Here is a 22,102-nt window from a genome sequence, read left to right as displayed (position 1 = left end):
GCCCTGTCATTCAAGTTAGTGTTGTCCATGATTCTGCAAGGCAGGATGCCATTGGTGGGCACAGCTGTCCTTCAGTGTCTGCTTCTTAAACTGTTCAGGATACTGCTGCTGTGTTGTTAATTCTGCTTCGTTTGCTTCCCAGAATGTGCAGGTTGCAAGGAGGAGATCAAGCAAGGTCAGTCTCTCCTGGCCCTGGAGAAACAGTGGCATGTCAGCTGCTTCAAGTGCCAAACCTGTGGAATCGTCCTGACTGGAGAATACATCAGCAAGTGCGTGTCTCCTCCCCATGGCCTGCTGGCCCACATTCCTCATCTCTCTGCTGAGTGGGTGGGGATTGCTTCAAAGCTAAGCATTTGACCTGTGCCCTTGGAGAAGGTCTCCAGGCTGCACCACCTGGCATCTCTCATTCAACTTTGTATGTTGCATCCGAGCTGGGAAAGAAAGAGTGACTCTTCTGTGCCTCCTCTTTTTCATCCCCTGTGTAATGCACAAAGAGGGGAGTTGCACATCTCTTTCTCGGGAAAGATATGCAGCCTCCTTTTGCATCTACCTGGAGGGAACCAGCAGATCACCTTTCCTACAAAAGTCATTTGACAGGCCACAGGACTGCTGCAGTAAATACTGCACCTATCCCCTGTGTGTAGATGGATGAGTGACATTATAGACAGTGCCAGGAAATATTTGAGGCTATATAAGGAGAACGTTTTCTCTTGACTGAGTAATGCAGAGAAATTACTTTCATTGGCAGTAAAGCTATCTTAAATTCCCTCGAGATAATTGTTTGTAAAACTGCCATCAGTACTGAAAGTCACTGGACAGCGTCTGCTAGAATCCTATTTAAAAGCCACATTACATTTTTACTGTGCAGTTAGTGATTTAATTACTCAATACACACTGGTTAATCAATGGACACTTTTAGCCCTGGAGTAATGTAGGCATGATAGTGCAAAGGATCTTCTGAATCCTTTCACACAGAGACAAATCCTTGTGCTAGCACAACATGTGGATGTCTTTCTGAGTGCTGAGTTTGATTCCCAGTATATATGCAGCAGGCCAATAAAATAAAATAAAATAAAATAAAATAAAATAAAATAATAGTCACATAGCAATTAAACCATTCTATTTTACAAGTTCCCTCCCCCTCCCTTTCCTAAACAAATATGAATGACTGTGTAGAAAGCGTAGTGTGTGAAGCAGGTTTTGTCAGACTTAACACTCCTCAAAGAAAAGTCTACAGACATTCCCTGCCTGCCTGCCTGCCTGCCTGCCTGCCTGCCTGCCTCCTTTAGTCTCCTTTATCAAAACTCCTCATGCTTTCCCCTCTGATTACAATGTCAGAGCTCAAGCATGAGTCAGGGGCCTGCTATCCATTGGGCTAAGCATGGTCACAGTTCTTTCTTGCTTTTGGATGGCCACTGCACTCGGTTACTTCTTCATTGTGCATAGACTGCATTAAGATCATTATCATGTCTCAGTATCATACCCTTTGCAAGAGTGAGCAAACAGATCTGGAAGTCTTTCATTAACCATAACTTCTCATTTTGCACAAACGAGGAAACTGCAGTTAACGTCTTCAGAACATGACAGAATAGTAAATCGTGGCTTGAAATTAAGAGCAAGAAGAGCTCTCCAACAACGTACATTTCCAGGTTCCCTCCATCTTTTAACAGAAAAGCCCAGCACTCTTCAGTGTTAATGGTAGGGTTGCTTTGTGCAATATCCTTTTTCAGATTTCATAACTAGAAGTGTATAGAGTAGCAATCACACCACAGATTTTTTATTTAAAGGTGTTAAGATGATGAAACTTGGCTGAATATCCTGCCTTGTTCTAAACAAGTTAACCATAGTTTCCGAGTTTGTATGAAGAAGGAAACTATAGCTAGTGGAAATCTTCCTGGTTTGTTTGCTGCCATGGCAGAGGGAGGATTGAAGGGAGTGTGTGCACAGCCAGCAGGCTTGTTCTGATCTTGGCTTATTAAGCCATTATACGGTCATCCAAATTCACCCGTTGTGTGTATTTCTGAATCAGTCTAACGTGGCTGAGAGCAGGTGGCTAGGGCAGTGTTCCCCCGAAGAGCTCATTCACTGCTCAACCAATCCCTGATGCAAACCCTGCTACATAAAAAAAACTCCATGCTTGCATTGGTCTCTGAACTGGGTCAAAGCAGGTTAGGAGCAGATTCAGATTAGCAGGCAATAGTAGTTCCGTGGTACCCTTATGCAATGACTCTCCAGTTCAAAATCTAGCTGTCCCATTAGGTTTTATCCTACTACAAGGAGTGACTGGTGTCTTAGAACAACTGGTGTTCTAAGAGACCATGGGAACAGGGAAACAACCTAAGTCCCTGAAAACCTTTTGAGAGCAATAAAAGCAGGAGTCTAGACTCACATGCCTCTTTGGTCTGGGCATCTCCCTTGCCACAGGGCACCTTTGTGCCCTAGAAACTGCCCTCGTGCTGCCTCCTGGGAACTGCGCAGAGGCACAAAGCTGAAACCTTCCATATAACCCTTCCCTTCCCTGTCCTGTGCTATGCAACAATGAAGAGGAGGCAGACTTGTGGTGGAAAGATGTCCTACAGCATGGGGAGCGAGAGGAGAAGAGGCAAGGAGTGGAAAGTCTGGGATCAGGGGAAAGGAGCCTCCTCAACCCCAATAATGTAAAGCAGCCTTTGTGAACTTAACTAGAGTTTCTGACTGGACACCAAAATAAGCTCCTGGCAGGCTGTTTTCCCCCTTGGTGCCCTTCACTTGAGCACAGGTCACATTTCAGCATCATACAATAGAAATTCTGCTGAGGGGTGGGGGGAGATTCTTGACTATCCTTTCCCCTCTTCTAAGCCTCATAGCCTGAATCTTTTCCCACAGGGATGGCATTCCATACTGTGAATCTGACTACCATGCCCAATTTGGCATTAAATGTGAGACCTGCAACCGATACATCAGTGGCAGAGTCCTGGAGGTGAGTTCAGTGCGGACAGGGCCTTTTCTCTAACACCAATGGTACTGTTGTTGTGATGTCAAGGAAGCTGAGCTTTGTGTTAGCAAGAGATACACAGGACATTATTTTTTTTCACTTTCTGGCTTAAGGAAATGTACATGGTGCTGCTCAGACTTGTGACATTTCCCATTACACAGGGATTACATGCAGGGCTTTTTTTCCAGCCGGAACTCAGTTCTGGCCCCTCTCAGGTGGGCACCATTGCCATTATAAAACAACAAGAAAGGTGTCCATAGTAAGTTCTGGCTCCTCTTTTTCTAGAAAAATGGTACTGGATACATGGATAACTATTGAATGATCTAAGAAAGGGCTATCAGGTCAGGTGGTTTGGCGATTTGTTTTTGTTTCTTTGTTTTTGTTCCTGGCACTGTCTAGGCTCTGACGCTGATTTTACTCCAAAAGTAAAATAGAAATTGAAATCATGTCACCAGTGTAAAGCTGGGATAAAAGGCTGCTGGCTCTCCAAGTGATGCTGGACTACAACCCCAATCCTCCTTGACCATTGGTCCTGCTGGCTGGGGATGATAGGAGCTGGAGTCCAGAAATATCTGAAGGGCCACAAGTTCACCAGCCCTGTTGTAAGGGACTGGTTTTCTGGAAGGGTGTATGTTGCACTTCAGAATCTGAGTGACAGGAGGAGAATCAGCAACTGTGCATTACGATTATATAGGCAAGCCTAGAGGATGCTAAATATAGCCGTCTATATATAACTGGAGTGGGGAGTGCTAAAAATTGACACAGCTGTGTCTGAATTGCATAGTATGGAATGTGCGTTTTCATTTATAATCTGTTGGCTGCAGTGCCATCTTCCAGATCATTGGGGTTTTTCTGAAAGTTTGTTTCCATTCCTCATGATGACAGAGGAAAACACACTGAAAAGGTATGAGGAATGCAGTATCTGTTATAAATAGCTCAGTTGGCTAGCGTATGGTGCTGTTAATGCCAAGGTTGAGCCCCTCTTGATCGGCCAGTGAATCCCAACCTTCTTTCCTCAGTCAGCAGCATATTATATTAGAAACGTTCCTCATTTCTGGAAAAAGAATGTTTGTTGAATCAAAATGAAGTAGACAAATGAAGCCATTTCAGGCAATTGTCTCCAATTTGCACCAACACGTTTTAGGTAAGCACAGAACTCCTCAGCTTCCGATAAAGCACCAGACCCATATCAGAAGAGCGCTGCTAAGTCAGACCAAAGACCTATCGAGCCCACCATCCTGTTTCCCATAGTAGCCAACCAGATGCCTTTGGGAAGCCCATAACCAGGCTATGAGCGCCATCGCCCACTCCTGCTGTTATTCTCCAGCAACTGGTATTCAGAGTCATGCTGCCTCAGATCCCCATCATGAGAAGCAGCCAAGGGCAGGTTCATCCTCCCTGAATTTGCCTACTACTTAAGTTGATGGCCATCACTATGCAATGAAGGAACAAATTCCATTGTTTAACTATGTGCTGTGTGAAGAAGTCCTTTGTTCCATCTGTCTTGAATCTTCCAATGTTTAGCTTCACTGGATGATCGCAGGTTCTTATAGTATGAGGCTGGGAGACATATTCTATCGACAGTCTCCCCACTATGCATAATTTTATTAACCTTTATTGTGGATCCCCCACTTTCTTGCCTTTTTGCTAAACTAAAAAGTCCCAGATCTTTCCTGATAGGGAAGTTGCTCCAGTCCCTTGGTCATTTTGGGGTATGCGGCCTTTATCTGTACCTTTTCCACATCTACAATATCCTTTCTGACATGCAGCAGCTAGAACTGCGCACAGAATTCCACATATGATCACATCACAGATCAGTAAAAATGGTATTATGGTATCTGCTTGAAGTGCGTAAATAAATTAGGCAAAAATAGCCGGGCTCTTTGTCCATCTGTGCAGAATCTGTGCCCAATCTGTGCTCCCAGCCTGCAACAGAAGACCCTCTTCTTGGGATTTTGATTCTATCACTCCTGATCACCTGCAAGTGCTCCTGAAGAAAAGGAGGAGCTGTAGCTCAGAGCTAGAGCATCTGCTTTGCATGCAGAAGGTCCTAAGTTTGATCCCCAGCATCTCCATGTAGGGCTAGGAGTATTCCCTCTCTGACATCCCGGCAGAGGTGTAGTTAGGGGAGCACGACTGGTTTGCCTGCACTGAGTGCTAAACTGAGAGGGTGCCACAGCAGGCACTGCAACAATGACAAACAATGGAAGGGGGAGACCAGATTTGGGTGTCGCGCAGAGTGTTGTTGAAATATTAAAGCCCCAAATCCTGGAGACTTGTCTCCCATCCCAGAGAGCTGCTGCCAGTCAAGTGCAGACAATACTGAGCTGGGTGGATCAGTGATCTGACTCACTGTAAGGCAGCTTCCTAGGTATGTATCTCCTCTCCCAAGTCCCAGGCATTTCAGCAATGCTGCTCGACTGTCTCTGTGGCTGCAATAGCCATCAATTACCCTACCTGCCCTCCAGGTGACATGAGCTCATTTCTCAGATGCTCCTCTCCATCCATCTACCTGAGAGAATGCTCTGTCACCAGGTTCCACACCCTGCCTCTCTCTGTTGCTGTGGCAACAAATCCTGCACAGCTGTTAGCCATGCAGCAATGTGCTAGCAGGCAAAAGGAAATCATGGTGGATGAAGGCTGTGACTGCAAAGAGAAACTTGGGAGCCCAGGGCAAGCATTCCAGGACCCACAGGGTTTGTGGAGTGAGATAATTAAAGTGTTGACACTCCAGGGTGTTGGAAGGGTCTAAGTGAATGGCAGAGCAGAAGCGTTGTGTTAATGTAAACAGCAAGCCAGGTGGATTAAAACTGTGCTGGGTCTTCCTTTAACATGAATAAGTGAAGATTACTTTTAAAGTCCTTTTTTTTTTAAGAAAGAGAGAGAGAGAGAAAATGAATTAATTTCCCCTAAAGCATGCAGCCACTGGGTGGCATTCAACTAAGTTTTAAATTAATGGTCCTAATGTAGCGATTCATTGGAATGGGTCTGTTCTGAATAAAATTTAGTTGAATGCCACCCACTGAATTTAAATGGGGTTCAGCTGGGGCACAGATTCAGCTCCAGAATCTGTTTTCAGTGCCACATCTGAACCCTGAAATATGTGAAGAAATGGTAAAGAAAAATTTCTCAGAGCATGTGCAGAGTTTTCCCCTGAGCAACTGCAGCCTGTCACAATCAATTTAGGAACAAGGAGGAAGGCAGATGGAAGTCTTGAATTTGGCACTTCTCTCCTCGGAAACTGAGCCCTGGCAGGGAGGTAATGAGGCCTGCCAGTCCTGCCACAGACGATCCTTTTCGTAGACTTTGAAAGATCCATGGACACGCCACTTTTGCATGGTTAGGTGCTTGTCAGTTTCATGTCAAGCTTTTGCCTCCCCACACCTGCACTGGCCATCTGCTTCCCAGACTTTAATAAAGGCCTGTCTCCAGAGTGAAATTGACATGGAGCTGCCACACATCCAACCATCTGACTATTCAAAGACCCACACTAAAAGGCTCCTAAGACCCAGAGCGTATGAAGCAGCCCCTGAAGGCCAGGAGCTTAAGTATTAAGTCAGTTTGCCAGCTGCAATTCAGTCGTCCCTCCGTCCCATCTGTCTGCCCCACACAGTCAAGCCAAGACATGCGGAGCAGCCCTGGAAATGTGTTTTAATCTTACAGCCTGGCACAAAGGAGGGCAGTACTGTGAAGAGTGCCTTGATTCTAAGCATTTGGCCAGTTGAGCTGCACTAGGTGTGCAACCTCTTAAATGTTGCTGCAGCTCAGTAGCAGAGATGACCTGATTGTAAGCTTCAGAATGCATAGAGCAGGTTGGAAGACTTCCAGAAGAGCAAGATCATTGGATTTGCTCTCCAGAGCTGAGTTCCTGAGACATGCTCAATGGCTAAGAGTCCCTTCGCTTCAACTGCAAAAGGCAAATTCTTGTATTTCCACTACTGACATGGAGGGGAACCAAATGTCTGAAAACACAGAACAAATGTGAGCTTCCCAGGCTGCTGCGTCTCAATTTTTGGACACGTTTTCAGAAACATCTCTCCTCTCTGCCTCCTATGCTGCTCTAAACAGACACAAACAGTGGACCTGACCTTCATATTTCCCAGAACATTTGAGACAAGCCTTATTCAGCACCTTCTTTTTACTCCTTGATTTCCTGAATTGCGTCTCTCTAAGGGGGATCCCTGGAGCCTGGTCAAGGGGAACTCCTTGTCTAATCCTGATGATGGGATTGGCTGGAAATAGGTCAGCTGGGCTCTGGGAAGAGTCTGCATGTGACCCTGGAGCACAATGCAAAGCGGAGAGGAGAGCCTGATGTGTTGCATAACGATGGCTGCAGAGCCATGGGGCAATGGAGAGGTCCTGTGGGCATGGCGCGACCTCTTCTTCTGAGAAAAATTCAGAGCACAGTCCTTTGCCGTCTTTTCCAGTCATATCTTGGCATGCAAACTCAGCCTCTTGGGGGTTGTCTTCCTCGTGCTGAGCACCGGAGGTGGTGTCTCCTAGGAAGACTAAGCCTGCTAGCTGCAGCAATCACAAATCAGACAGGATGGTGGGGATGCCCAGGAGTTTGGTGCCCGGAGGGTAATAATGCCTAGGATCCTATTGCCCTCCAAGCAGTAGGCTCCCATCATCCTTCTTGACAAAGTGTGGCATAAGTGTGCCTTTAACTATCCTCAGCCCTAATCAACCATCATATGCTTACGCCTCTGGTTGTCCCATATGGCTCTAAGATGTGCAGCCAGCTATGGATGATTAATGAGTCTTAAAGGAACGACAGTGACACACACCCCTTTGAATTATAATAAGCAGTGTATTCATAGTAGGCAGCACTGGGCTCTCACAATGACTGTAATTTTAATCAGTATAAAATAAACAAGGTGGTTGTGATTTGGTCTGTCGGGAAACTGCACCTCTGCTAGAGGTGAGGCTGAGACAGCTTAGGGACTTCCTTCACTTGTCGGTCAAACCAAGTCCAGAAAAGGCAGGTTGGATTTGGTGGCTAGAGTATCTAGTTCAGGGGTGGGGAACCTTTGACTCACCGTGCCTCCAAAACACCACGGGGAAAGTGTGCTTAATGTTTTTGTACCCAGCAAGAGAAGTGCTTCTAGTTCCAAGGCCAGCATGTCTCTTAATGTTCTCGACCGGGAGACCAAATCAAAAAGGAAGAGTAGCCCCTTCTAGTTTCACTGTATGAATACAATCCAGCAAAAGGTAATAAAACACAATAAAGCAAAGTGCAAAATAAACAAAACTATAAAGCCAAGGCAGTTAAACATCACTAAAAACAATAAAATCAAGCAACCAGCTAAAAGCAATTATGACATATTTTTCAAGTTGGCTGCTGGACCAAAGGAACTGTAGACTAAATGGAGAAGTAATATGGGATTGAATTTTGATGAGGATGACGTCATGCAGACACTGTGCGAAACTTGCATGAACGAGCAGCAATGTTTGCAAATGGCCACAATTTTTTTAAAACAAACAAACAAACCAGTCCTATTCCTAGCAGAAACTCTCTGTCCTATTTTTATCCTGCTTTTTCATTAAGAGATTGAGGATTTCCCCCCAACGCATATCCCTTGTAGTCCATACTTAATTGTAGAATTGGGCAGCCCATGATTGTCCCAGCCCTAGACCTCCTATGGACCAGGAGAGACCATAGCATGCTAGACGGAAAGGTGAGGGGCTCTGTCTCCCCCCAGTACCATTTGGCAGCATGAAGCAAGGGCCAGCTGGAAAGTGATGGATGCCAAGGGATGCTGCAGCACTAGTGGGATCAGCCCAAGGGCATTTCTTTTGCACTAGGAGCTTAGCGCTTGATCCTATATGAGCTGCCGCCTCAGTCCAGTGGCTCATAGGATTGGGTTGCAAATCCCACAGAACCTTTTACTTCTCCTCTGAGAGTGGGTCTCTGGGCTTAAGTGGCCAGCTTCCTTGACACAATTGCATTAGATGGCATCAATCTGTTATTTGATTTTATACCCATATCACTTTAGTGACAGGCAAATCCTGCAGTGACTCAGCCAACACATTCTCGTAAATCTCCATGGAGCTCTTCCAGAGGATGCGTAGATTAGCAGAGAGAGTGTCTCGCTGAAGGCACTGGAGAATTTCTGCAAAGGTGGAGCAGGGAGGGGAGGAAGACATTTGTTGATTTTAGCTGCAAGCAACTGAGTGATTCATTCACTCCATTTGCATGATCATTATTGATTTCCGTATTCCCGCCCTTTAAAACTAGGAAACATGTGAGGAGAAACATTGGATAATGCAGCAACATAACAGAGGGCTGAAGCACTGGTCTTGGTTGGCTTTTTAGCAGCTCAGCCGGCTCCTTTTCTTCTTCTTTTCTGTGTGTTGAATGAGTCTTGCATCAGGATGAGGGAGGAATTTGATTCCATTTACATTCAACCTACCAAAGCTGCACTTTCTGAAACAATGCACAAACTGAAACTTTGTAATTTGCACTTCTTTGAATTTTACAATAAAGTTCTCTGGCCAAGTAATGTGTACAAGAATGCACACTCTAGAATAAAGCGTGCATAAAAATACTGAATGAAAATAATATACAAAATTGCATTGTGATAGGGAACAATGCTTTGTGAAAAAATAGTGATAACGATGGGGCAAATTGCATGTTTATGTATGTTATGAGAAATTCACATGAAAATGCTGGTGAATTTTCAGGAGCACTATGTGTGTGTGTGTGTGTGTGTGTGTGTGTGTGTGTATGCATATGTGGCAAAATGATTTGGAAATGTCAAGGACTGAATTTAAGATTAGAAAAATGAGAAACTGACAAAAACCAAAAGTAATAGGTTCAACCTTTCCTAGCTTGCACTGAGGACAATTTGACTCCCAAAAGTGTTTGGTATAAAAATTATCTGCATTTTCTGTATAATGGAAAATGCAGAGTGGGGTTTCTGACATCCAAGTAAACTGGCTTTGGCTGTTGGCAGCGAGGGTCAGAGCAGGACTTACATTGTCGATAAAAATGCTTATTTAAAAGCTGTCAGTGCACATGGTGGGTGAAGAGGAGAGGTGGGTGCAAAGTGGGTGAAGGAATTGCCTCTCTGTCTTCATTTGAAGGACATCCCAGGATTTAACTAAGTATTGTGGATGCTGTCCATGTGTCCAGATTATCTGGTGACATCAGCCCTGTTCAGGCGGTTGCCTGAAAATGTGCAGGCTCAAACTGGGAACAGGGCAGGGTTGCGCATGCAAGCTCTGTCCCTCGCATCCATGAGTGCACTCAGAAACCCTGAGCACTAGGACATATCTCAAGAAATACAGGACTTGATGCAGATAACAACCCCAAGATGCATGCTATGGGCTGGGGGGCTGGCTGGGCCAGCCTTCACCACTGAACTCTAAGACTGGTTTTGTGGCAGGGGCCCGGCAACTCCATAACATAGGCAAGCAGCTTAACAATCACAGGAGAGCAATGGGCTTTGTTTCATTTTTGTGCAACAATTATTCAGGCAGAAATGACAAGCCATGAAGTACATTAGGCCAAATGGGACACTGTCCCACCAACCTCAGTCTGGCCTCAGCCAGCCCCCACCCTGCCGGCCTTCTTACTTACAACCAGGCCAGAGAGTGGCCCTTGCTGTCAACTTCTTCCTCCTCAGTCTCAGAGTTGCCCTTGTAGAACTCAGCAGGGTGGAAGAGAATGGGGGCAGAACTAGGACTGATTAGTTCTGCCTGCCAGTGGCTGTGATTGCACCTGCCAGGGGCTCCTATGCCACCATCTGTTTGCCTCTTGATCAGTCTACCGATCCCAGTGGATACTATCCACCAGTGGTTGGCAAAACTAGTGCACCATCGCTTGATTGCTGTGCTGACATCCTAACTGGCAACTATGTGTTGCGAGACTCACATGGCCATTTCTTAGGAAAGCCATTACTGGTTTTAATGCTGGCTTTAGCTTTAAAAGTCCCTTCTCTAATTAAAAGCCTTCACTATCCTTGCCCCTCCCCACACCCTTCAACAATCCCTCATCCTTCCTTCTATTATTATTATTATTATGTTGCTGCTGCTGCTGTAAAAAGTCCCTTTGGGAGCAGTGCTTTGCACAGAATGGGGCTGATTGCACCAAGTTAAACCAGTGGCTGCATCTGAGCTCTGAAGCCCTGCAAGTGAGCCTATAATTGAAATCCTAGCAGACACTTTTGAATGGAAGCAAGCTACCAATTAAGCCTATTATCCTTGTTTTAAAGGGCAGGGAGAACAGCCTTCTTACATCACAAGTGGGCGAAATAGTAGGTTGCTATTTCTAATCCTGTTGAAGGCAACAGAAAAATAAAAGTTGCCCTCTCAAGAGAAATCAGGACTGAATACTCAGATAGCAAACATGGCTTCCGCTTGTGCTCATCCGGCATAGACTTGAACATTCAACTTCATTGCAGCCATTGCTCAGTGCCAGATCTGTCCAGCATCACCGGATGATGATGGTTCATTTAGTGACAGCTTGTAAAACAAGAATGTCACACTATTCCAGTGGTAGTTCACAGCTAGGATGACACCCTGGGCTTGGCTGTGCTGTGACTTGTCACCCTGCCCAACTCTAGCAAAGTCACTGGATTGACATAAGCTGAAAGTTGGTGGGAAAAGATGACCCTTTTATTCAGTGTGACAGATCTGAGCTTGTGGGCTTTCTTTGTCACAGAGCTATCACTAGGGCGGATCCTACAAGCTCTCTCCCTCTGTAATCTTCGAATGACCCCATAGATTAGGTCAAAGACTAATGCAGAATTCTGGGTTTGAAGAACAAACTTTGTGTTTCAGTGGCTACCTGCCATTCTGATGTCCAGTTTTATACCCAACAACCACTCCATTTCCTAGGTGTAAAAGGCAGCATCTAGTGCTAAGCAATAGTGGACTTCAGTAGCAACTCAGGGCTTGTCCACACTTCCGCTTCTCCTGTGTCCAGAAACCAGGAGTCCTAGTAGTTTTCCACTTGTCCTATGCTTTCTAGGCATACGTTCGGGTGGTTTTGCCTTTGCCCCACCACTTTTCCCTGGAAAACACACTCTTTAATGCTAAATCAGAGCAAACATCAATCTGGAGAAAACCCAGTTGACATTTGCTCTGATTCAGCGGTAAACAATGGATTTTCCCAAGGAAAAGTAGTGGGGCAAGCAGAAGTATGGATGAGCCCTGGAACTCTGGCACTGGAATAAAAAAAGAAACACCTTGCACTGTGTTTCTCGCAGTGGGCAATGAGATGACTAGCCCACCCCACTGTTGTTCCCCAGTGACTGGTATTCAGAGGCATCAGAGCCATCATAACTAGTGGCCATTGACAACTATTATTGGCATGAAAATTTCAGGCATGGGGGGGCAGTCTGGATTGGGACCACAGTGGGGGGCAAAGGGTTAAAGAGCCCCCACAGCCACCAGCACCACACACCACAGTCCTGATCTGAACTGGAGCTGATCAGTGCTGGCTATTTCTGCAAGAAATAATATGTGCTCAAGGACTAGCCATGTGTTTAACATAACATGGAGTTGGCCCTTAGTTTCCAAGTGCTGGTTTTGAGTTTTCTAAACTGCCTGGATGTTTCAGATTATGATTCCCACCTAGAGATCAAGTTATTTTAGAGCATCACTCCTCTGGGACTCTTCCTTGATTGTTGTCTCCTACGAGTAGATCCTTTTGGGTTGTGGCTTCTTATTTAACCTTGGGACTCTCTTCATTGATCTAGCCACAGGGGCCCTTCCTTGATAGCTCTAAGGAACCAATTTAAAACTTTTTTTTTTTTTTTGGTTCGACCAAACTTCAGAATTGTTTTAGTGATGATATTTTATGTTGTTGGTGATGGCTGCTTTATTCTTTCTGTAAACCACATTTTGATGTGTTGGGGTGATGCAGGGGGATGTTAGGCAAAAGTCAAGATTAAGAGATATAATAAACAAATAAAATAATTCTAGTTGAAACGTAAGTTGACTAGATCTGTTTACCTGATGATCTTATTTTCTCTCATTCATTTGTTTAGGCAGGAGGGAAGCATTATCACCCCACTTGTGCCAGATGTGTGCGTTGTCACCAGATGTTCACAGAAGGGGAAGAGATGTACCTCACAGGTAGGAACACCAGCTTCTGGAGCGAAAGGTCTCACTCTGGAGTGGAATGTCTACTTCTCTCCCAGCCTCATACACAAACTTGGTATTCAAAATTCGGAGCTTCTAAAATTCCTTAAGGGTGTTGTGAATGTTGCTTGAGTGTTGGCCACTCCACATTTTCTAAGAGATGAATTTATTAATCTTCACGATGCATTGCGAGAAGCAGAGATTTCATGTTAATCAATCCTGTTTCACAGAGACCCTTATTGAGAGGCCACATGACGAAGCCCTAAGGCCAACTACTTTGCATTTCCTGTTTGCAACAAGTTCAGATCACTTGAGAAGTTGTGGTGGTACGTGCCCTTGCAAGAGGAAGAGATAAATAATTACTGGGTCTCAATGTGAGCTTAGGGTGTCTTTCCCCTTATGGGTCTATTTTCAGCTTTGGTGGGGGGGAGTGTTTGTCCCTTAGACAACCTTTAGGTGCTTGTCACCCTGAGTCACTAATTACCCTGTGTCTGTCTGTGTTAATTGCAGGGTTGGCTACTTCCCACCCTCGCACTGCTAGAGTAGTTGGCTTAGGGAGGGGCTGTTGTCTATGTTGGGTGGCAATTGATGGTTGCTTCATTGTGGGGGAGCAGAAGTGCCATTAGTGTCACATTGGCCCATCAACCACTATGATGGGGGAGTGGAGAAAGAGCAACTCCTCCATGCATTGCACCTGGCCATCATTGCCTGATCCTCCAGCCCATGAGAGGATCCTGTTGCTATGGTGACCACAGCCCTCAAAAATGTTGTGCCAAGAGGCGGGACATATACAGATACAGTGTAGGTGGGTGGGATTCTGCCTGTGGAAAATAATTATTCATTCTGTGGCTGGGAGGGGATGAGTTGAATGGCCATGAGAAGATCAGGACTGGCTTTCACACTCTTTTACTCCAATTCTGTCTGAGCATATCTCCCCCGCATGGGGCTAAATCAGCCAAGATTTAATTCCCAACTTCATTTCTGTCCCTAAAGTCCTCCTCTTCTACCTCCTTTTCCCACACCTTCTTCTTAAGCAGGGTTCTCTACTTACATTATTTCCGTCGCTTCAGGAAAAGGGCTGTACCTCTGTGGTAGACCAGCTGTTTTCAATGCAGAAGGTCACAAGTTTGATCCCTGCCAACGCCAGGTAGTGCTGGGAAAGACTCCCTGCCTGAAATCCCAGACAGCATAGATGGTCCTAGGCTGGATGGACCAATGGTCTGACTCAGTATAAGGCATCTTCCTATGTTTCCTATCAGCAGCTTTATGTGCACCTCTGTCTTAGGATACATTTCCAATATAATAGAGGAAGGGTGATAAATGTCTACTTATCACATTAAATGGCTGTTCAGAGCAAGTCTGATTTATAGAAACATGTCTTGGGAAGTAGAAGGTGTTCTCTCTTCCATGTTGTAAGCTGAGGAGTTGGGCAAGTTAATTGCTGGAGACTGCCTTAATTAGCCAGGCAGAGCTGACAAGGAACTTCCCTTTGTTATGAAGATTGCATGGTTGTTCTTAGAAATATCTAGGAAAAAAAGATATTTATCCTTTCTTCCACTTTATCTAAGGATGCTATAATCTACAGTTACTTCCAAAGGTGACTTGTTTATTGAGCATTCATCCTAACTGATGTGCACAAAAGTTTATATGATGGCTGTATATTGACCATTCTTATTTGTCTGCAGAGAGGTTAGATCCAGTGGTGTTTGGTGAATTTTTTTGTGGGGGAAAAGTTAGGGCCAGAGGCACCAGCTTATGAGGACGATAGGGTGGGATGCCAACTTCACATGTGTGATGCCCCAATGTCCTGATGTCATGCGTGTGAGCATCATGCCTCCCTCCCTAAGCCGAGCAGAAGCTTCCTGGGCTTTGGGAAGGAGGCACAATGCATTAACACTTCAACACTCTAATTTACCGGGAACATTTAGGGGACTAGCCTGGTCCCCCTAGTCCACTGACCACACACCACTGGTGCACCACTGGAAGCTCCCGAGGTGCCTGTATGTGAAGAGAAACTGCATTTTGAGCAAGAGAGAGAGATGGGGGGGGGCTAACTTTGGGTTCTATGAGCACCTTAGGCTCCTGGCTTCATTTCTGGAGATCTGATGTGGGAGTAGTAGACTTTGGCTGTCCTTTGGAGTGTTTGAGCTGAATCTCCACCTGTGACCAACCTGTATATTTGTAAATAAACACAATTATTGCAAAACTCTAAGAAGCCTCCAGGAATTTCCTTCCAAAGGAAACCAAACCCAGGTACTGTAAGTACTGCACCCTTGAAGCTTCTCATTGCTTGAGAAGTGGAAAGAGTGTCGCAATATGTTTCTAAACATCTTGAAACCTATGTGTGCATTTGAATCTTCGCAAAAATAATGTTGCAACAGGTAGGGGGGGAATGGGGTGGGGGCAAGTTAATGTTTTCTTTGGGAAAAGCTAGTAAGTTGCAGTCTGCCCACTGGACAAACCAGTAGCTCTGATGTAGCCAAACCCTGCAGTCTTCCTTGCACTGATCCCCAGTACATGCTGATCTCTGGTCTTCCTGGATTGCAGACCAGGATGATGACCAGTTTGATGATTTGGTCTGCATGCAACTCTTGGAAAGGTATTGATGTGATTTCCCCCATCACCCATAGGACCTTCTAAGGCTGCTACAAGAACAAGGTCTACTGCTTTGACTTCTCCTATTCCCTCACTTAATAATAATCACTTGTACAGCAAAAGAAAAAGGGAAAAACCGGGGTGAGGAGGGAGTTAATCTTTTCAAGTCCTTAACACAAATCTTATCAGGCTAGTAAAACAGGTGCTCACTTTTCTGCTGGACTACATTATAATGGTAGTATTTTGCTGTCTGCAAGGACAACCCATTCCGATTTCGCTTTGAGCCTATGGCAGTGTTATACATTTTCCAGGTATCTGTCTGGCAGGTTGGATGATGGACGATGTCTAGATAACATGCAAGAATAACAACAACAGCTGTAATCTTATCCTGACCTTTACCAGCAGCCAGGACTAGTCAGCTTTGAGACCTAGGTCAATAGTAAAATGTCCATGGGAGGATGATACAGCCACAGATTTGAAACATGCGGAATCATATTACAGTATAAGTGTTGTGTCTCTTCCTAGCATCCTCCTTTTCAGCACCAGCTGATAGTTTGTTCCTCTGACCACACCATTAAGGTGAAAGGATCTTAGGAAAGTCAATAAAAATCAATGTCATGCAGCGTCACTTCAAAGTCTGAAAGCATGTCTCTTTCCTCCCTGCTATAGGGAAGCAGATGAGTGAGGGGAAGAGAGTCTGAATTTCATTGTAAAATGGCCACCCATATCCAATTGAGGATTGATGTTATGTATTTAATATATTGATGTACTGCCTTTCTGCCCAAACACCCAAGGTGGTTTTATTGAATTGTCTTGCATTGTATTTTCTGGACTGCCTTATTCAGAACTAGCCCTGGATTCTTAGGGAACCCTGAAGAATATCTTCTCGGTTTGACGTATTTGATCCATTGCTTTCTCTCTTAGCATTGCTTTAGTGCTGTCTTTTGCTGCAGCCTTCTGCTACAACCTGCCACAGACAATGGTGCCAGTTATGTTGCTAGGTGAGGAGGAAAAGCCAGGGCAAGGATTCTCTCCTCAAGTGGAGATTGCCAGCTAGAGAGGGAAGGCCTTGCCTTCTGGGTTCAGTAAGCAGACTGCTGTATTCTTCTGAGTTTGCTGGGCCTTCCCCCTCTCCGTCAACTACTTGCCTTGACCAACTCCGTTCCCACTCCAGAGCACTCCTTACAGGGGTGGAATTGCACAGAACCTTGCTGATCTGCATTTCCTTCTGTACTGGCATCCAGGACCAATATCCAGTTTGTTAACCAAGTTTCCAACCCTTTGTCTTACATATAGCCATCATACAGTAGGAAGAACTACTTGTCTTCCCTTAATGCAGATATAACTTTTTTGTGCTCTTATTTCACTTAGTCAAACTTTTTGCTCTCGAGGCATTTTATTGCAGTTGCATCTGCCCTCTGCTTATTGCAACCTGGCGTGGGGATTGGACAAATTGCAGGATTGGGAATGGATGGTCCTGCCTTATGGCAGAGTGTTAAACCAGATAGCCTCTTGGTTGCTTTCAATGTTACAAAGTTGGAACATGCCACACATGTAATCACAGAAATGGACATGACCCTTGCTAGTAGAACTCTCCTGTCAATTCACACAATGAGTGGAATGAATTTGCTACCAACCTCTTAGTTCCAAGCAAAAACGATCAAAGTTCTAATCAGTATTGAAAGAAGGGTGATACAAATGCTGGATGTGCCAATAAGCTTGCCGCTGAAAATGTTCAAGTCCAAGTGGAATTTTTGGTACAAAGAGATTTAGGACCTCAATAATAGGAACCAGATGGGTAAAATGAACAGACCACCTTGCAGCAGGAGGTAACAGTAATAGTGTCAGGAGCAATGAGCAATGAGCAATGAAGCTTTCAGGAGTATTGTTTTGATGAGCCTGGGTAATGTTATGTAAAATAGAATCACAGCTGGACAGCACTGTAGTCCTCACCTTCTGCTCTGTTCCAGGTTCAGAAGTGTGGCATCCTATCTGCAAACAAGCAGCACGAGCAGAAAAAAAGTTAAAGGTAAGATGGAGCTGGGAATGGATGGGAAGGAGAATTTTGGCAACGGCTGGCTAGGGGAGTTCCTCAAGTGGAAATATATTATTAGAGGCTGGAAGATAGCCAGTTAATTTATTTACTTGCTTTGAAAGTCATAGCCCTTCTACAAAGCAATTGCAGAAGGAGAGGAAGCCTTAAATTTAGCATCCAAAGGCTTTGATTTTACAGGGATATATACACTTGAACTAAGATTACAGGCTTGGAAGCTTGGAAGCTTTAACCAAGGAGTACAGACTGACTGTGGACTTATTTCTTGCTTCTCCTATCTTCATAGTCTTGAACCACTTTATATTGTACACAGCTGTTACACTGTCTACATCTGCACCAGCATTTGTTATAATCATGTACGCATACATAAAAGTATCCAAATGCTTAAGGATCCAAATGGGAATATGCTGAGCCTGGCTCTTTGGTACATGTCAGCTGCATGTTTGAAGATGCACAGCTGTGAACACCAGCATAATAGCCTGTGCATCCTTGGCAAACACAGTCTCTGCAAGCACTAAGAAATGGCTCTCAGCATCCTCTTTATGCAATTGCCACCTTTCTTGTTTTGGCTATAATGCAAATGCAACTCTTGGGCATAGATTCCTGCCCAGGCTTCTCTCCCAAAGAGGCTGCTACCTGCTTCTTAGTTAATTTTGTTTGTTTGTTTCACAACATTTACATTTTGCTTGATTGCGAAATAAAAAACTTCTAAGTTGTTTACAAAAACATAAAACATTAAAACTATCACTAAGAGCAGGTTTAAATGGTTATTTTAAAATAGTCAAAAGATTATTAAAATCAACAGTAGGTAAAACATGGGGTGAGTATTCCTGCTGTTGCACTCAGGTGCTATTAGCAAACATTCCCTGGGCATCTATTAGGCCTCTGTGAAAACACGATGCTGGCCTAGATGGGTCTTTGGCATGATCCAGTAATTCTGCCTTAGATTTGAATTCCCATGTTTTAAATATTTATTTTAAATTTCCATGCTCTAAATCAAAACAGAGCTAAACTCTTATTCCAGGAACTGAATCACCACTTGAGTGGGTTGTCCTCAGAACTTTGCATTTTGTCAAGAAAATAAAACTCAGCAAGATTGGGGTCAGACTCTTGGCAGTGAGTTATATCTCCTGCTTAGCTAGAACTGTTCTTGTAGTAGTAGTAGTAGTAGTAGTAGTAGTAGTAGTAGTAATAATAATAATAATACCCTGCCAATCTGGCTGAGTTTCCTCAGCCACTCTGGCCGGCTTACAGCACATATAAAAAATGGTAAAACATCAGACATTAAAAATTTTCTGATACGGGGCTGCCTTCAGATGTGTTCTAAAAGTCAGATAGTTGTTTATTTCCTTGACATCTGATGGGAGGGCGTTCCACAGGGCAGGTGCCACTACCAAGAAGGCCCTCTGCCTGGTTCCCTGTAACCTCACTTCTCCCAGTGAGAGAACTGCCAGAAGGCCCTCGGAGCTGGAAGATGGGGGTGGAGATGCTCCTTCAGGTATACTGGGCCAAGGCCGTTTGTATTCTGGAAACGGTGGTCAGAATAGGACAGGACTCCAGATGGGATGCCTCATCATTGCATTCCTAGACACCGAAGATTGTAAGCAATACTGCAAGAGATGTGAGGACTTGTCTCTTGATTTCACATTGTTTCATCATCACCCCTAAAATATTTCTCTAAAGTGACTTTGGAGGGGAAGAGCAGCCACTCATTCTGGTCAATTAGCTTGGGTTGGTACATGAATTGACCAAACTGCTACACCGCTTGCAGGGATCAGGTGACATGATTCAGTGCATCACAGTGCAGCAACGAAAACCTTGTGCAACATGCCTTTAGAGTCTCAAACATAACTACACATTATGGAAGGCAGAGTGTCCCTCCCAGCACCCTGCGTCCCTCATGTACTACTAAAGAAAACATAATCATAGACAACATCTTCTTCCCTCCTGCAAACTGCAGTCAAAGTGCAGCAAAATTACAGAAATTATGGCTTTTTAAGCAGAAGGAATATAGTCAGGTAGATTACCAATTTGCCTTTACTAAAGATGCACAACTTACTCAGGTTAGGGATGGCTGAACTGTGTCTTTCAGTGTGGCTGACTAGCAAGAGACAAGGAAGGTTTAATTCAGCCTTCTCCAACATGAGGTCTTCCAGATGTTGTTGGACTCCAACTTCCATCATCCCCTGTCAGCATGGCCAGTGGTCAGAGATAATGGTAGCTGTAGCCCAATAACATCTTGAGGGGACCAGGTTTTGGAAGGAAGGCTGGCTTCATTTGCAACTCATTCCATCCTTTTCTGTCTACACAGCACAGAAGAACTTCAGAAACATCCATCTCCCCACCTGGCTCAAGCATTGGTTCCCCCAACAGAGTCATCTGTGTAAGTACAATTCTGTGGCTAAAGCAGGCCATGTAGTGGCTGGAGGACTGGGCATTGCAACTCCTACGGGTGAAGCTTGGGAAGACATGCCCTTACGCAATCCCAGGAAGGTTGAAAAGAAGTGATCATCCAATGCACCCACGTAGCCATTGAGAAATGGACTGGAAACAAAGGCAAACATTTGGCAGTTTCAGCCCAAGGTGTCTACACCAAGTCCTTGAATGCCTTACTGCCAAAGGGCCCTGATGCTGATATGGCTTCTTTGAGCATCATCTGACTCAAAGGGTTCAGATGCATTTAGCCAAGGCAATTCATGGCACTGATTCCAATCCTGGCCCGCATTCTCCTTTCCCACTGTTGCCTCATCTACCTAGGGTAACCCCTGTCACCTCCTCCAAGGTTCAATCCTTCCCATTTCTCACCTCTGGTAACAATCTGGCTCCATTTGTTCTGATGATGCCTTCAACCTGTTTATTCCAACTTGCCCCTTCTTACCCTTGCACCCCCAGTTCCCCTTTCTTTACCTTTCTCTCTGTGTTCGCGTCTCTGTCTCTGTCTCTCCCTTTCCTTAGGCTAAAGTGGATAATGAGATCCTTAATTACAAAGACCTGGCCGCTCTTCCCAAGATTAAAGCCATCTACGAGGTGCAGCGCCCTGACCTCATTTCCTATGAGCCCTATCACAGATACACATCGGACGAGACGCTGGAGAGATATAGCTATGGGGAGGTACAGCTTCTCAGCCATTTCACCTGGGACGTAGGGAGCCAGCAAGGTCTGCGGTAGAAAGACTTCTCTATAAACTATAGCTGTGGATCAGGAATGGAGAACCTCCAGATGTTGTTGGAATACAAGTCCCATCATCCATGCTGGCTGGGGCTGCTGGGACTCGTAGCCCTCCAGATGCTGGACTTCCATGTTCCCCAACCGTGCTGTAACCCTGTTCATTTTGATTGAGTTGTTTGAGAGTCACAATACATTTCTCTTACACTTACCGAAAGCAAATCAAAATTTGTTATTGCTAAGTAGCCACCTTCTCAATATACAGAAAATGTCCATGTAAGGCCTGTTCTGAGTATACTGGTTCCATCCCTTGCTACAGGGATATAGATGGGGAAAGCACAACACCTTCCAGTTAGAGGTGGGGTGGTCAACTAAGTTTTTCTCAGAGTAGACCTACTGAAATTAATGGCCCTAACTTAGTTATATTAATTAATTTTAGTGAGTCTCCTCTGAGTAAAGCTTAGTTGATTACCACCCATAGTTTGTGTGGTCTACTAGGGGTAAGTGATGAAGATCCAGTTACTTAAATGTAGTGTGAGAAGTACGGAGTTATTTGAGGAACAATTCCTAAGGCTTATTCCTCAGTTTCAAAGACATCCAAGGAGCTCCCTTGTCTTCATATGTCCAAACCTCACTGAAGATTGGAAAAGCATGGGGATCACAATAGCCTTGAAGCAGAAAATGAGGCAAACAAGCCAGGGCTTTCTTTTCAGATGTGCAGAAGTAGGGAGGTGCTCACTGATTCACTATAGATTTTTTGATTCTCCAAATTTTGTGATATAGTTCCTAGTTTGTTTGTTTTTTAAAAAAAAGTGCCGTAATGCAGGCATAAATGCATATTTTATAGTAAAATGTTAACAAAATTGTGCATTTTAGAATAAGATAAATACAAAAATGAGAAAGGATAAAATGCACAATTTTGAGGAAAAAATATGTAAAAGAGAATTCTAGGTACTATAGTTTATACCACACATAGGGCTTGTCTACACTTTGCTTGTCCCATGCCTAGAAACCATGGATCCAAGAGGTTTTCTGCTTGTCCCATTATTCCTAGGCACAGGTCTGGGTGATTTTTTGTTTGCCCCATTGCTTTCTCCAGGAAAACCTGCTCTTTACTGCTCAATCGGAGCAAATGTCAATCTGTGCAAAACCCGATCAACATTGGCTCTGATTCAGTGGTAAAGAGCAGGTTTTTGCAGGGAGAAAGCAGCGGGACAGGCGGATAC

General features: G+C 44.6%; 1 protein-coding gene across 13 annotated transcripts in view; it reads left to right on the top strand.

Moving 5' to 3' along the window:
* The window catches only part of ABLIM3 (actin binding LIM protein family member 3), a 141,890-nt gene that overhangs the window by 97,233 nt on the left and 22,555 nt on the right, over positions 1 to 22,102 (top strand). For 11 of the 13 annotated variants that reach the window (XR_008328897.1, XR_008328896.1, XR_008328899.1 and 8 more), the window contains 6 exons: positions 143 to 269; positions 2,866 to 2,959; positions 12,970 to 13,057; positions 17,629 to 17,687; positions 20,023 to 20,094; positions 20,667 to 20,822. Coding sequence is in view for 1 of the 13 variants with exons in the window: in XM_053376589.1 (XP_053232564.1) it covers positions 143 to 269; positions 2,866 to 2,959; positions 12,970 to 13,057; positions 17,629 to 17,687; positions 20,023 to 20,094; positions 20,667 to 20,822 (596 nt within the window). In the remaining 12 variants the exon portion in view is untranslated. The remainder of the gene's footprint in view (positions 1 to 142; positions 270 to 2,865; positions 2,960 to 12,969; positions 13,058 to 17,628; positions 17,688 to 20,022; positions 20,095 to 20,666; positions 20,823 to 22,102) is intronic. The other 2 variants (XR_008328901.1, XR_008328903.1) reach the window with 1 other exon arrangement.

Source organism: Podarcis raffonei, chromosome 2 (assembly GCF_027172205.1).
Source record: "Podarcis raffonei isolate rPodRaf1 chromosome 2, rPodRaf1.pri, whole genome shotgun sequence".
Taxonomy (NCBI): Eukaryota; Metazoa; Chordata; class Lepidosauria; order Squamata; family Lacertidae; genus Podarcis; species Podarcis raffonei.
The sequence above is the reverse complement of the archived record's forward strand: the minus strand, read 5'-3'. Positions and strand labels throughout refer to the sequence as shown.